We start from the raw sequence: 15,574 nt of genomic DNA on the forward strand, positions 1-15,574 counted from the left end.
GTCTGCAGAGAGTCTGAGCCAATTACTCTGAGGATTAAACTGCTTTGAGTGAAACTGACACAACAACACCTGCCTGATTCTTCAGAGAGACTGAGCCAATCACAAAGTTAACTCCATAGGACAGAGGTGCAGGCTGCTGCTCCAGAACCATGCCCTCACTCACCAGCCAGTTTACTAGCTGGGTGCACAGGTCCCAGATTTCTGTCTATTGAACTATGATTTTATGAGCTTAGACTCTTTCATTGTTATGTAAATGGGATGGGTTAAGCAATGAGAAACTCAAATTCAGGAACAAAAATAAAACTAGGCATCATGGTACAGATATTCAGCTCGTGTAAACTGCCATAGCTCCATAGCATTATGCTAATTTACACCAGCTGGGGAATTAACGTAAATTAAGTTGTCATGGGATAAAAGGGAATGTCCTTTCATGGATTGAGAACTGGTTAAAAGACAGGGAACAAAGGGTAGGAATTAATGGTAAATTCTCAGAATGGAGAGGGGTAACTAGTGGTGTTCCCCAAGGGTCAGTCCTAGGACCAATCCTATTCAACTTATTCATAAATGATCTGGAGAAAAGGGTAAAAAGTGAGGTGGCAAAGTTTGCAGATGATACTAAACTGCTCAAGATAGTTAAGACCAAAGCAGACTGTGAAGAACTTCAAAAAGATCTCACAAAGCTAAGTGATTGGGCAACAAAATGGCAAATGAAATTTAATGTGGATAAATGTAAAGTAATGCACATTGGAAAAAAATAACTCCAACTATACATACAATATGATGGGGGTTAATTTAGCTATAACGAATCAGGAAAAAGATCTTGATGTCATAGTGGATAGTTCTCTGAAGTCGTCCACGCAGTGTGCATAGGCGGTCAAAAAAGCAAACAGGATGTTAGGAATAATTAAAAAGGGGATAGAGAATAAGACGGAGAATATATTATTGCCCTTATATAAATCGATGGTACGCCTACATCTTGAATACTGCATACAGATGTGGTCTCCTCATCTCAAAAAAGATATATTGGCACTAGAAAAGGTTCAGAGAAGGGCAACTAAAATGATTAGGGGTTTGGAACGGGTCTCATATGAGGAGAAATTAAAGAGGCTGGGACTTTTCAGCTTGGAAAAGAGGAGACTAAGGGGGGATATGATAGAGGTATATAAAGTCATGAGTGATGTGGAGAAAGTAGATAAGGAAAAGTTATTTACTTATTCCCATAATACAAGCACTAGGGGTCACCAAATGAAATTAATAGGCAACAGGTTTAAAACAAATAAAAGGAAGTTCTTCTTCACTCAGCGCACAGTCAGCTTGTGGAACTCCTTACCTGAGGAGGTTGTGAAGACGAGGACTATAACAGCGTTTAAAAGAGAACTGGATTCATGGTGGTTAAGTCCATTAATGGCTATTAGCCAGGATGGGTAAGGAATGGTGTCCTTAGCCTCTGTTTGTCACAGGGTGGTGATGGATGGCAGGAGAGAGATCACTTGATCATTACCTGTTAAGTTCACTCCCTCTGGGGCACCTGGCATTGGCCACTGTCGGTAGACAGGATACTGGGCTAGATGGACCTTTGGTCTGACCCAGTACGGCCGTTCTTATGTTCTTACGTTCTTATCTGGCGCCATTGACTGAAAAGTCTACAGCTCATTTACACCAAATTGGGATCTGGCCCCATTGATTCCAATGGAGCTATGGATGATTCCCCCCAGCTGGGGGATCTACCACATTGACTCCAAAGGAGTGATGCGTATTTATACCAGATAGGAATTTGGCCCATTTACACCAATGGAGAGACGATGAATTACATCAGTTGGAGATCTGGCCCATTGACTCCTATGGAGCGATACTGATTTACACCAGCTGGGAACTGACATTTCATGGTTATTCAATCTCCCTGACATGCCAGCAACCAGTGTGAAATAAAGATTTTAAAAACATTAGGCAGCATTGCATCTGCACCAAATGAGCCTTTTTTTAGTGTTGTCTGCAGTAAGAAAAAGAAAGGATGAATAGTCTATTACTATTCACACAGGGACGACTTTGCTGTATTCGCTCAGCTGTTCCAATGATGCAGGCTGGCGCTTACTCCAGCTTCCGGCAGAGATAAATAACAAGTAGAGCTGGTTAGAAATTTTCTGATGACACAGAGTTTTGTCCAATATTGCCGATTCATGGGAACATCTCGGGTTCCATGAACTTTCAGTGAAGGAAAGGCAGGCTGGCAATGAAGATGGGCTGCTGGGGGCCCAGGTATCCCAGAGTACGTGGCTCTGGGGCAGCCTACCTTGTCAGAGCTTCCAGGCTCCCTGCCATGAATCCGGGAGACTGAAAGCCCTGGGAGCCCTGTCTCTAACCCGGGCTCAGCTCCCAGGTCTGCAGCAGGGAGCCTGAGAGTCCTGAGAACCCTGGTTCGAGGCAGGGCTGTCAGGGCTTCCAAGCTCCCTACTTAAAGCTGGGAGCCTGGGATTCCTGGGATGAGCTCCCAGGGTCCGTGGCTCTAGGGCAATTTCAGCTGGGATTCTGGGACCTGGTGTGTCAGATACTTTAGACCCCCCACTGATGAATGGAGTGGAGGGAAAGATCAGCAGTGACAACATTGACTGAGAAAGGATGTAGTGCCAGCGTCCATGTTGTCAGGCAGCTCAGCACCTAAGTCCAGGCTGCAGGGACACCCCATCTGAGATTGAGATCCACAGCCGGGAGCCCCTCTCCTGGAGTCAGCTGGTTTAGGCACCTTAAGCCATTTCCTGCCAGAAGGAATCAGGCCAGGGGAAGCCTCCCTTTTCACCTTTAGCCACCCTCAGCTGGGGGGCTTAACCACAGGACAAGGGGCTACTCTGACACATTGGTCTCTGCAGCTGGTCTATATGCAGCTGGTTTTGCATTTCATTGCCAGGGAGAAGAAGATGTATCCACGTCCGTTCTCTGAGGGCTTCCAGGACTCATCCCCTGGAGCCCTGCCCAGCTCAGACCCAGGCTTCCTTGCCCTGTGCCTTTCTGCAGTGTTGGAAAATTAAAGGGAGAGAAAAGACGCAGAAGCAGCAAGGCCAAGTGGGCTGAACTTAGTGGTTGGAGGCAGGATCCCTAGGTGCTAAACCCTGGCATGGGGAGAAGACATACATTTTTCCTACACATTGAGCGAGTGTCCCTGTCGTTTTCTGTAGATCTCCCCTGTGCATGTGGCCTGTACTCCATATTCATGATCTCTGGTGTATCTGCCACACAGCAAGCACCAGTCCCGCAGGCTGCCTCACCCACAAGTGTGCAACATAACAGAGAGGGGTAAAGGCAGGGAATGGAGTTGTCTGAGGAGACAGGGGCTTAAACCTGATCCTGGCTTGGACCATGCTCTGGAGGCTCTTAGTTCTTCTATCTCACTCTTGTTGCTGTGCAGGAATAGCTATGGGGCCGAAGCCTCCTGTTAATATAGGATCAGGGACCCCTGCTTTCCCTATGCTGCTCCTCTTCTCTTGCCTTGTGCTGATCCATGTGACCGCTCACACCTGCCTCGGGCAGGGGCAGTTCCTGTTAGCTGAGCTGAAGTCATCTGCCTGACCCACAACAGGGACTGGAACATCTGCAGCAGAACAGCTGAATGCACTGCATTGTGGCCTGTTCTCTATACAGCCCCGTTGGCCCTCCTCACTCCCACACACACGGCCATGCAGCCATTCAGTGACAGAAACACACGCTCCCTGGCTGCCTGGCTGGGTGTAGGCAGAGAGCCAGGGAGCTCAGCCTCCAGCAGCCCACCTGGAAGGCTCTTGCCAATTTCACTTTGTTGGCTACAGGGTAAACATGAACATTGGCAAGCGCCTTTCAGGCAGGCAGGGAGCCATCATTGCAATTTTCCTAATGGAAAATCAATTGTAGTTTTCAATTTTGAAATTTTTGAGGGTATTGGGGACTGTGCCTTTAAGGGCTGAGCTTCCCACATGGAGATTCTGGGGAGAAGGGGCACATTGAGAAGCTCTTGTTGTTATGCTCAGACAGCTGGAACTGGACACAGAATGAAGCAGAGTTCTTGCAGGCTCCTTCAGCACAGAGGGATCAGTGAACAACTCAATATTCTCATGGAAAATTTTGATTTTGTGAAAGGAAATTTGATATTAGAAAATCATTCCAGTGGAGAATTCCCAACCAGCTGTACCCAGAACTCATGGAGAGCCTATGGACTCCAGTGGGAAGAAGATTGGTGTATAGCTGGAGTATAGCATCTAGGCTTACTCGGGCTGAGAGAAGAAACATTCCCCTGAGCAGGAATGCATCCACGTGACAGAAAAGCAGAGATGGGCCCAAACCAAGACTCTAATCCATGCTGGGATCCCAAATTCCTCAACATTCAAAAGAAGAGCTTTTGGATCTGAGGTCATGGATCTGCCCTGTCACTACAAAACCCACCACTAGCTGGATGGGCAGACAATGTTCCCATTGCTGGTTGGCACAATCTCTGTGGAGATGCAGGTCATGAATGTGTTCTGGAGACTGAACTCACCTTTGCACTGTCCAGATGGGCATCACAGGTCCGAGCTGTCTGACTGGTCCTTCAGAAGACTGCCCAGTTGAAGATAATTAGTGATAGCTCAGATGAGTGGAAATCATGAAATCAATGGGAGTTAGGCACATCTGAGGACCCCAGTAGGAACCTAGCTGAATATTTAGGTGTCTAAATACCTAAAACTTTAGACACTTTTCCACATTTGACTCCTCATCTCCTGCATTATCCAGTGGAGGTTTATATGAGGACGTGTCATTGTTCCTCAGGACACTTTATCAGGCACAATCTCTTCCCATTCATGTCCCAGTGTTTAAATTCTGCAGAGTGTGTAAAGGCTGTAACGTCAGCCCAGGGATTCAGGTGTCAATAGGAAGTAGAGCACGCAGGCCATGTGGAGAATTCCCCGGGCACAGCGCCCACTGGGAGCACAGAGCTGTGATTATCCTCAGTCGGCATTGCAGAGGATTCAGTAGAAAAACACTTGAGATTGGGCCAAATTCATCTGGTGTGAGGCCACTGAATTCCAGGGAGTTACACCAGGAATGGATTTGGCTCTGTGGGCTTATGGAGGAAATTGTATGCAGCATGTTGTACACTCAGGGCTGAAACAAGATGTTTTATTGGCTGCAGACTATACACTGATAACACTGAATGACCTGCTTTTGAGGACAAAGGGCTTTCTTCCATGCCCCCTCCCCTGCCTGTTCTGTTTTCTTTCTTCATCAAACAGCCAGATCAGCAGCCCAAGAGGCAGAGAGCTGTAATTTTCAAAGGTGCCTAAAGGAGTCAGGAGTGCACAATCCACTGAAACACTGTGGGAGTTTTGGGTTTTGGGTGCCTAAATCCCTAGGCTAAAACCCTTTGAAAACCTCAGCCTGAAGTCTATTTTTCAAAAGAACACGGAGAAGCAGAGATAGTGGCTAGATACACTTCCTCCACATCCTCCTGCTCCTTGCCAATGTGTGCCAGTCCTGCCCTGCAGGAACCCCTTTTCTGGGTGACAGGAGAATCCATTCTCCAACGTCCATGGCTCCTGTCTGATCAGCAGCAAGAGAAGAAACTAGTGAGTTTTGTTTGCACAATCCACAATCTCCTCTGGCTGCATGGATGAGGGAGAGAACTAATGCCTTCCCATGGTTATTCTGGATGAGGGCAGAAAATGGAGCACCAAACCTTCTGGTCAGTGTCTCTCTGTGCTGCTGTCACAAGTAAAACTGGTTGAAAATTTTTTGTCAAATCTGTTTTTCGATGGAAAATTCAGTTTTCAACCACATGGATCTTTTTGCAAAAAATGTCTCTTATCTCTGGAAAAACAACACCCCAGAGCCCAACATTGTTTGAAAACTTCAGGTGAAAAGTGAATCTCTCTACTTGAAAATGGCACTTCAGTGTCTCATGGGAGCTGTAGTTTGGTTGCCTTGTGGTCACATTCTCCTTTATGGGCTGGAATCTCTAGCCAGACTACATCCACCCCATGAGGCATTGCAGCTGGAAGACTCCCATGATACACCAAAGCAACTTAGGAAGAAGGAATCCCATGGTGCAGATGTTGTCCAGCCAAGGAACCTGTCCCATAGAGAACGGGAGTTTGAGGCACATGAACTACAACTCCCATGAGACACGGCAGTGGTATTTCCTAATAGAAATTTACATTTTCAGTTGAAAGTTTGGAGAGGGAGGGTTGTTTGTCATAAAGTCAAAATTTTCTATGAAAACAAACACATTTTCTGCCCAGCCCTAGTCAAAAGGGACTCATTGCTCAATGGATAGGCTGGGGAGCTTGGTAGACAAGCACCTACCTCCCCTGTGGTGGGCGGTGAGGAGGAGCTGGAGCTGGGGTATCAATAAGGCGAGGTGCAGGCCTCAGCCAGGTTCTCCCCACTGGCCCCTTTTCCCTACTCAGTCCTTTCCCCTGGGGTGTGGAGAGGTCAGCAGCCCGCTCCTTGTAAAGTCAAAGTGAAAATGTTGTTAGAGTAAAAGCCTGGGGTTTACAGCTCATTGTAAAGCAGAAAATTCTGTGAGAAATTCTGGTATTTTGATGTTTGTTTTCATCTTAGATGGGGTGAAAATAGAAACATCAAAAATATTCACTGAATGAAAAGTTCTTAAAAATTTGATTGGGAAATCTCAAAACCAAAAATACTAATTTGTTTTCTTTTTCTTTTTCTTTGTTTTTTACCAAAATGAAATGCTTTGACGTTCCAATGAAAATTCTTTCATTTAGAAATGTCAACTGAAAATGAAAAAATGTCATTATGAATTAGACCAACTTCTGTTGCTGGAAGACACAAACTTTCGAGCTACACAGTTCTTTTTCAGATAGCCTGGAAACTTGTCTCTTCCACCAATAGAAGTTGATCCAGTAAAAGATATTACCTCATCCACCTTCTCTCTTTCTTATCCTGGGACCAACAAAACAACAATGAAAATAATCATTATGAATTGCCGGTTTGACTTAAAATAACATTAAAATGGCATTTTAAATCAAAATGCCCATTCAAAATATTTCAATTTTTAAAAAGTTTGGAATTAGCATTTTGAAATTAAAAAAACACATTTTTTTTAAATTTGGAAATGACATTTTGAAATAAAAAAGTTCATTTTAAGTGGATATTTCAAACTAGAAAATGGAAAAGTTGCAATTAGCTCTTCCTAGGATTTTCAAAGGGGCCAAAAGATAATTAGATTCACACATTCTACTGAAAACTCATTGGGATTTGAGCACCTAAGAGTATAATTTTCAGAAGTGCCTGAGTCTTGTTTGAAAATTGGACTTTTGCTCCTGAGGAACTTAGATGCTTTAAATTTTTTCACCAAATTTCTCTCAGATTTTAAAAAATCCCAGCCAAAATCAGAAAATGCAAAATGTCAGGGGAACAAAGGTAAAGGTGGGGGAGTAGCATTGTATGTCAACAATGAGATAAACTGTAAAGAAATAATAAGTGATGGAATGGATAAGACAGAGTCTGTCTGGGCAATACTCACACTGGGTAAAAGAACTACTAAAGCCTCCCCTGGGATAGTGCTAGGGGTGTGCTATAGACCGCCATGATCTAGCCTGGATATGGACAGAGAACTCTTTAATGTTTTTAGGGAAGTAAATACTAATAGGAACTGTGTAATCATGGGAGACTTTAACTTCCCGGATATAGATTGGGGAACAAATGCTAGTAACAATAATAGGGCTCAGATTTTCCTAGACGTGATAGCTGATGAATTCCTTCATCAAGTAGTTGGTGAACCGACGAGGGGGGATGCCATTTTAGATTTGGTTTTGGTGAGTAGTGAGGACCTCGTTGAGGAAATGGTTGTAGGGGACAACCTTGGCTCGAGTGATCATGAGCTAATTCGGTTTAAACTAAATGGAAGGATTAACAAAATTAAATTGGAGACTAAGGTTTACGATTTCAAAAGGGCTAACTTTAATAAATTAAGGCGACTAGTTAGGGAAGTAGATTGGACTAACATATTTATGGATCTAAAGGCGGAAGGCACCTGGGATTATTTCAAGTTGAAGTTGCAGGAGCTGTCGGAGGCCTGTATCCCGAGAAAGGGAAAACGGTTCGTAGGCAGGAGATTTAGACCGAGCTGGATGAGCGAGAGTCTCAGACGGGTGATTAAGAAAAAACAGAAAGTGTACAAGGAGTGGAAGATGGGAGGGATCAGCAAAGAAACCTACCTTATTGAGGTCAGAACATGTAGAGATGGAGTGAGAAAGGCCAAAAGCCGTGTAGAGTTGGACCTTGCGAGGGGAATTAAAACCAATAGTAAGAGGTTTTATAGCCATATAAATAGGAAGAAAACAAAGGAAAAAGAAGTGGGACCACTTAAGACTGTAGATGGAGTGGAGATTAAGGATATTCTAGGCATGGCACAATATCTAAACGAATATTTTGCATTGGTCTTTAATGAGGCTAATGAAGGACTCAGGAATAGTGGCAGCGAGACGGATGGGAATAAAGGAGAGGGGGTTGACATTACCGTATCCGAGGTAGAAGCCAAACTCGAACAGCTTAACGGGACTAAATCGGGCGGACCGGATGATCTTCATCCGAGAATATTAAAGGAACTGGTGCGAGAAATTGCAAGCCCGTTAGCCATAATTTTTAATGAATCTGTAAACTCGGGGGTGGTACCGTTGGACTGGAGAATAGCTAATGTGGTTCCTATTTTCAAGAAGGGGGAAAAAAGTGACCCGGGTAACTACAGGCCTGTTAGTTTAACATCTGTAATATGCAAGGTCTTGGAAAAAAATTTGAAGGAGAAAGTAGTTAAGGACCTTGAGGTCAATGGCAATTGGGACAAATTACAACACGATTTTATGAAAGGTAGATCGTGCCAAACCAACCTGATCTCCTTCTTTGAGAAAGTAACAGATTTTTTAGATAAAGGAAATGCGGTGGATCTAATATACCTCGATTTCAGTAAAGCATTTGATACAGTACCGCATGAGGAATTATTGGTTAAACTGGAAAAAATGGGGATCGATATGAAAATCCAGAGGTGGATAAAGAACTGGTTAAAGGGGAGACTGCAGCGGGTCATACTGAAAGGTGAACTGTCAGGTTGGAGGGAGGTTACCAGTGGAGTTCCTCAGGGTTCGGTTTTGGGTCCGATTTTATTTAATCTATTTATTACTGACCTCGGAACCGAATGTAGGAGTGGGCTGATAAAGTTTGCGGATGATACAAAGTTGGGAGGTATTGCCAATTTGGAGAAGGATCGGGATATCCTGCAGGGAGATTTGGATGACCTTGTAAACTGTAGTAATAGTAATAGGATGAAATTTAATAGTGAGAAGTGTAAGGTTATGTATTTAGGGATGACTAACAAGAATTTTTGTTTTAAGCTGGGGACGCATCGGTTAGAAGTAACGGAAGAGGAGAAGGACCTCGGAGTCCTGGTTGATCTCAGGATGACTATGAGTCAGCAATGTGACATGGCCGTGAAAAAAGCTAATGCGGTCCTGGGATGCATTAGGCGAGGTATTTCTAGTAGGGATAAGGAGGTACTGGTTCCGTTATACAAGGCACTGGTGAGAGCTCATTTGGAGTACTGTGTGCAGTTCTGGTCTCCCATGTTTAAAAAGGATGAATACAAACTGGAATGGGTACAGAGAAGGGCCACTAGGATGATCCGAGGAATGGAAAACCTGTCGTATGAAAGGAGACTCGAGGAGCTCGGTTTGTTTACCTTAACCAAAAGAAGGCTGAGGGGGGATATGATTGCTCTCTTTAAATATATCAGAGGGATAAATACCAAGGAGGGAGAGGAATTATTTCAGCTCAGTACTAATGTGGACATGAGAACAAATGGATATAAACTGGCCGTCGGGAAGTTTAGGCTTGAAATTAGACGAAGGTTTCTAACCATCAGAGGGGTGAAGTTCTGGAACAGCCTTCCGAGGAAAACAGTGGGGGCGAAAGACCTCTCTGGCTTTAAGATTAAGCTTGATAAGTTTATGGAGGGGATGGTTTGATGGGATAATGTGATTTTAGTCAATAGGTCAATAACGTGCCATCGCTAGTAATTAGTAACAATGGTCAATGATGGGATATTAAAAGTTACTACAGAGAACTTTTTTCCGGAGGGTCTGGCTGGAGAATCTTGCTCGCATGCTCGGGGTTCAGCTGATCGCCATATTTGGGGTCGGGAAAGAATTTTCCTCCAGGGTAGATTGGCAGAGACCCTGGAGGTTTTTCACCTTCCTCCGCAGCATGGGGCAGGGGTCACTTGCTGGAGGATTCTCTGTGACTTGAAGTCTCTAAATCATGATTTAGGGACATCAACAGCTGAGTCAAGGGAGAGAATTATTCCAGGAGTGGGTGGGTCAGCTTTTGTGGCCTGCATCATGCGGGAGGTCAGAATAGATGATCATAATGGTCCCTTCTGACCTTAAAGTCTATGAGTCTATGAGTCTATGAGGTTCTGATCCTAACATGAACATAGGCTGGTCCTCAAACAAAGTCAGCCTGAACCATTACATAAGGTGGAGGATGGGAATACTTTATTCCAGGTGGACACTAAGACTTCAGTGTGAGGAGTTCATTTCTTTTGAGAAAAAAATATCCTGCCTATCATTTTCCATAGAGACTCTTTTATCTCTTTGTTTCTTAGACTGTAAATGATTGGATTCATTAGTGGTGGCACCACACAATAGAACACAGCAGCCATCAGATCTAGAGATGTTGAAGACATCGATCTGGGCCTCATGTACGTAAATGATGCGGTACTGATAAATAAACAAAAAACAACCAGGTATGGGATGCAGGTGGAGAAGGCTTTGTACCTGCCCTGCTCAGAGGGGATTCTCATCACCGTGGAGAAGATGTGAATGTAGGACACAATTATCAATACAAAGCAGACCACATCTAGAAGTGACCCAAGAGCAATCATGACTATTGCATTAGCTTGTGTATCAGAGCAAGAGATCTTTAGCAACTGTGGGATATCACAGAAAAACTGAGCGATAACATTGGACCTGCAGAAATGTAACCTAAAGGTATTAGCTGTGTGTAATATAGAGCACATCATGCTGCTGATCCATGAACCAGCTGCCATCTGGGCACATGCAACTCTGTTCATAGTCACCTTGTAATGCAGAGGGCAGCATATTGCAATGTAGCGGTCATACACCATCACCGTGAGAAAGGCCAGCTCTGCTGCTGTAAAAGTTATAACCAGAAAGACTTGGGTGACACATCCAGAGAAAGAGATGAGTCTGTTGTTGGTTAGGGAGTCAGCCATGGACTTGGGGACCGTGACTGAGATATAGCAGAGGTCTAGGAAGGATAAGTTGCCCAGGAAAAAGTACATGGGGGTGTGAAGGTGCTGGTCGAGGGCTATGACGGTGATGATGAGAAGATTCCCCACCAGGGCTGCCAGGTAAATCACTAGAAACACCTGGAAGTGTAAAATCTGCTGTTCCCGCACGTCAGAGAATCCCAGGAGAAGGAACTCAATCACAATGGTTTGGTTGGACATTTCTTCTGTAGATGTACACTGCAGAGGGAAGGCCAATGGGCAATGGTAATAGAAGGAGAATCAAAAGATAGATGGAGAGTGGTTTTATTACTCTGCAGGACACATATGGCAGCTCAGGAAAATAACAAGATCCTTCCCTTTCTTCACCATCACCATGTAATTACAATGTTTACAATGCAGGTTCATGGGGCTCTACTTATTGGCAGCTTCTTATTCAACAGACCTACTGCTTGTGTTTATTTTAAGCCCTCTCTGGTTATTTTACTGACGAAGAAGCTGGGAGTGGATGACAGGGGATGGATCATCTGATGATTGCCTGTTCTGTTCATTCCCTTTGAAGCACCTGGCATAGGCCACAGTCGGATGACAGGAGACTGAGCAAGATGGACCATTGGTCTGACCTAGTCTGGCCAGTCTTACGTTCTTAAGGCCTTGACTCACAAGGAGTCTTAGGCCCCTAAATACCATTTTAGGCAGTTCAGTCCAGTATTTGTGCCCCACTGGAAATCACAAAACCCCCACTCATCTGCTACCTTACCCCGTAGATGGCTACAGTCCATCGGGGCCAGGGGCCAGATTGTTAAATGAATTTAGGCACTGGATGGGATTTTCAAAAGTCTCTAGGTGTGTAAAATTCATTGATTTCAATGGGTGTTAGGCTACCAGGTGCATTTGAAAATCCCATTAGGCACCTAAATACCTTTAAACATCTGGGCCTAGGTGCCCTACTTTCCACTGGTAAAGTTCTCTGGGCATCTAAAAACTTGCTGGTGAGCAGGCCGAGAAGTTGCCTCAGTCTAGGCATCCAGGTTTATGCCTCAGACCCAGTAGGACCTCAAAATAGGTGTTCCTATGCCTATCTCACCTACAGGGCCCAATCCAGTAGGTGCTCTCATGGCATACCTGAACCCACCCAGCACAAAGGTAGATAGGGTTCCCCACATAGTGTTTAGCTCAGTGGTTAAAGCTCTCCCTCAAAATCTAGAAAGCCTGGGTTCAATACTCCCTTCTCCACACTATTATCCATCCCTTTCCTAATGGTTCCTAACATTCTGTTAGCGTTTTTGTCTCCTGCTGCACATTGAGCAGATGTTTTCAGAGAACTCTCCACAATGACTTTAAGTTTTTTTTTTAATGGTAACAGCTAATTTAGACCCCATCATTTTGTATGAATAGTTGGGATTATGTTTTCCAGTGTGCATTACTTTGCATTTGTTAACCTTTAATTTAATCTGCCATTTTCTTGCCAAAATCATAGAATCATAGGACTGGAGGGGACCTTGAGAGGTCATCCAGTCCTGTCACCTGCATTTATGTGTTATCTAGACCATCCCTGACAGATGTTTGTCTAACCTGCTCTTAAAAATCTCCAATGATGGAGATTCCACAACCTCTCTAGGCAATTTATTCCAGTGCTTAATTACCCTGACAGTTAGGAAGTTTTTCCTAATATCCAAACTAAACCGCCCTTGCTGCAATTTAAGCCCATTGCTTCTTGTCCTATCCTCAGAGGTTAAGAACAACATATTTTCTCCCTCCTCCTTGTAACAACCTTTTATGTACTTGAAAACTATCATGTCCCCTCTCAATCTTCTCTTCTCCAGACTAAACAAACACAATATTTTCAATCAATATTTACAGGTCATGATTTCTAGACCTTTAATAATGTTTGTTGCTATTTGCTGGACTTTCTCCAATTTTTCCACATCTTTCCTGAAATGTGGGGCCCAGAACTGGACACAAAATTCCAGCTGAGGCCTAATCAGCGCGGAGTAGAGCGGAAAAATTACTTTTCGTGTCTTGTTTGCAGAACTCCTGCTAATACATCCCAGAATGAGGTTTGCTTTTTTTGCAACAATGTTACACCGTTGACTCATATTTAGCTTATGATCCACTATGACCCACAGATCCCTTTCCGCAGTACTCCTTCCTAAGCAGTCATTTCCCATTTTGTATGTGTGCAAGTGATTGTTCCTTCCCAAGAGGAATACTTTGCATTTGTCCTTATTGAATTTCATCCTATTTACTTCAGACCATTTTTCCAGTTTGTCCAGATCATTTTAAATTATAATCCTATCCTCCAAAGCACTTGCAACCCCTCCCAGTGTGGTATCATCTGCAAACTTTATGTGTACTCTCTATGCCATTATCTAAATCATTGATGAAGATATTGAACAGAACCAGACCCAGAACTGATCCCAGTGGACCCCAACCGATATCCCCTTCCACCATGACTGTGAACCACTGATAAATACTCTCTGGGAACAGTTTTCCAACCAATTATGCACCCACCTTATAGTAGCTCCATCTAGGTTGAATTTCCATAGTTTGTTTATGAGACAATCATGGGAGACAGTATCAAAAGCGTAACTAAAGTCAAGATATAGAACATCTACCACTTCCCCCCATCCATAAGGCTTGTTACCCTGTCAAAGAAAGCTATCAGGTTGGTTCAACACTATTTGTTCTTGACAAATTCATGCTGACTGTTACTTATTACCTTATTATCGTCTAGATGTTTGCAAATTGATTGCTTTATTATCTGCTTCATTATATTTCCTGATACTGAAGTTAAGCTGACTGGTCACCAAGTTTTGTGAGTTCTCTTTGTAACTCTTCAGAGTCTGCTTTGGATTTAACGATCTTGAGTAATTTTGGACCATCTGCAAACTTTGCCACATAACTGCTTACGCCTTTTTCTGGATCATTTATGAATATGTTGAACAGCACTGCTCCCAGTACAAATCATTGGGGTGACCCCTCTATTTACCTCATTCTACTGTGAAATCTGACCTTTTATTCCTACCCTTTATTTCCTATCTTTTAACAAGTTACTGATCCATGAGAGGACCTTCCTTCTTATACCATGTCTGCCTACGTAGCTTAATAGCCTTTGGTGAGGGACCTTGTCGAAGACTTTCTGAAAGTCCAAGTACACTATATTGACTGGATCACCCTTGTCCACATATTTGTTGACACACTCAAAGAAATATAATAGATTGATCAGACATGATTTCCCTTTACAAAAGCCATGTTGACTCTTCCCCAATGTAATGTGTTCATCTATGTGTCTGATCATTCTGTTCTTTACTACAATTTCAACCAAATTTCCTGGTACTGAAGTAAGGCTCACTGGCCTTTTATTGCTAGGATCACCTCTGGAGCCTTTTTAAAAAAAATGGCATTACATTAACCATCCTCCGGTTATCTTGTACAGAGGCTGATTTATGCAATAGGATATATACCACAGTTAGTAGTTCTGCAATTTCATATTTGTGCTCCTTTAGAACTCTTGAGTGACTCTTGGCACTGGTGTGACTAGTGCTAGAATACTGTATCAGGTTTTGGTGCCACAATTAAAGGAGGATGTTGATAAATTGAAGAAGGTTCCGGAAGGTCCACAAGAATGATTAGAGGATTAGAAAACATGCCTTACAGAGATAAATTCAAAGAGCTCAATCTATTTATCTAAACAAAGAGAAGCTTAAGGGTTGACTTGATTACAGTCTCTAAGTATCTACATGTGGAACAAATATTTAATAATGGGCTCTGCAATCTAGAAGAGAAAGGTATAACACAATTCAATGTCTGGAAGCTGAAGACAGAAAAATTCAGACTGGAAATAAGGTGAACATTTTAGAGAGTGAAAGTAATTAACTATTGGAACAATTTATCAAGGGTCGTGGTGGATTCTCCGTCACTGACAATTTTTAAATCAAGATTGGCTGTTTTAAAAAAATCTGCTCTAGGAATTATTTTAGGGAAGTTCTATGGCCCGTGTTATACAAGAGGTCACCCTAGATAATCACAATGTTCCCTTCTGGCCTTGGAATCTATGACTCTGTGAATAGTGAGGCACAAAGACATGAAGTGATGTGCCTGTAGTTAGATAACATCTTGACATGGCAGAGCTAGGGCTGGCCAGAAAAAGAGAATTCCAAACATTTGATTTTGTTTTGATGTGCAATGAAAATGAGACCTTTTGTTTTTTTCACAAAAAAAGAAAAGAGAGAGACCCATTGACCCACTTGCTGGGAAACAGTCAATCACTGATGGGTGCAGCACTCACCTGGGATGTGGGCAGTT

General features: G+C 43.4%; 1 protein-coding gene and 1 pseudogene across 1 annotated transcript; one reads left to right on the top strand and one right to left on the bottom strand.

Annotated features, from left to right (window-relative positions):
• LOC135888202 (E3 ubiquitin-protein ligase TRIM39-like) overlaps nt 1-15,574 on the top strand; it is a 178,338-nt pseudogene that overhangs the window by 72,059 nt on the left and 90,705 nt on the right.
• LOC135888083 (olfactory receptor 14A16-like) lies at nt 10,550-11,488 on the bottom strand. The gene has a single exon (XM_065415895.1). The coding sequence runs from the start codon at nt 11,486-11,488 to the stop codon at nt 10,550-10,552; it is 939 nt and encodes a 312-aa protein (XP_065271967.1).

Source organism: Emys orbicularis, chromosome 13 (assembly GCF_028017835.1).
Source record: "Emys orbicularis isolate rEmyOrb1 chromosome 13, rEmyOrb1.hap1, whole genome shotgun sequence".
Lineage (NCBI taxonomy): Eukaryota > Metazoa > Chordata > Testudines > Emydidae > Emys > Emys orbicularis.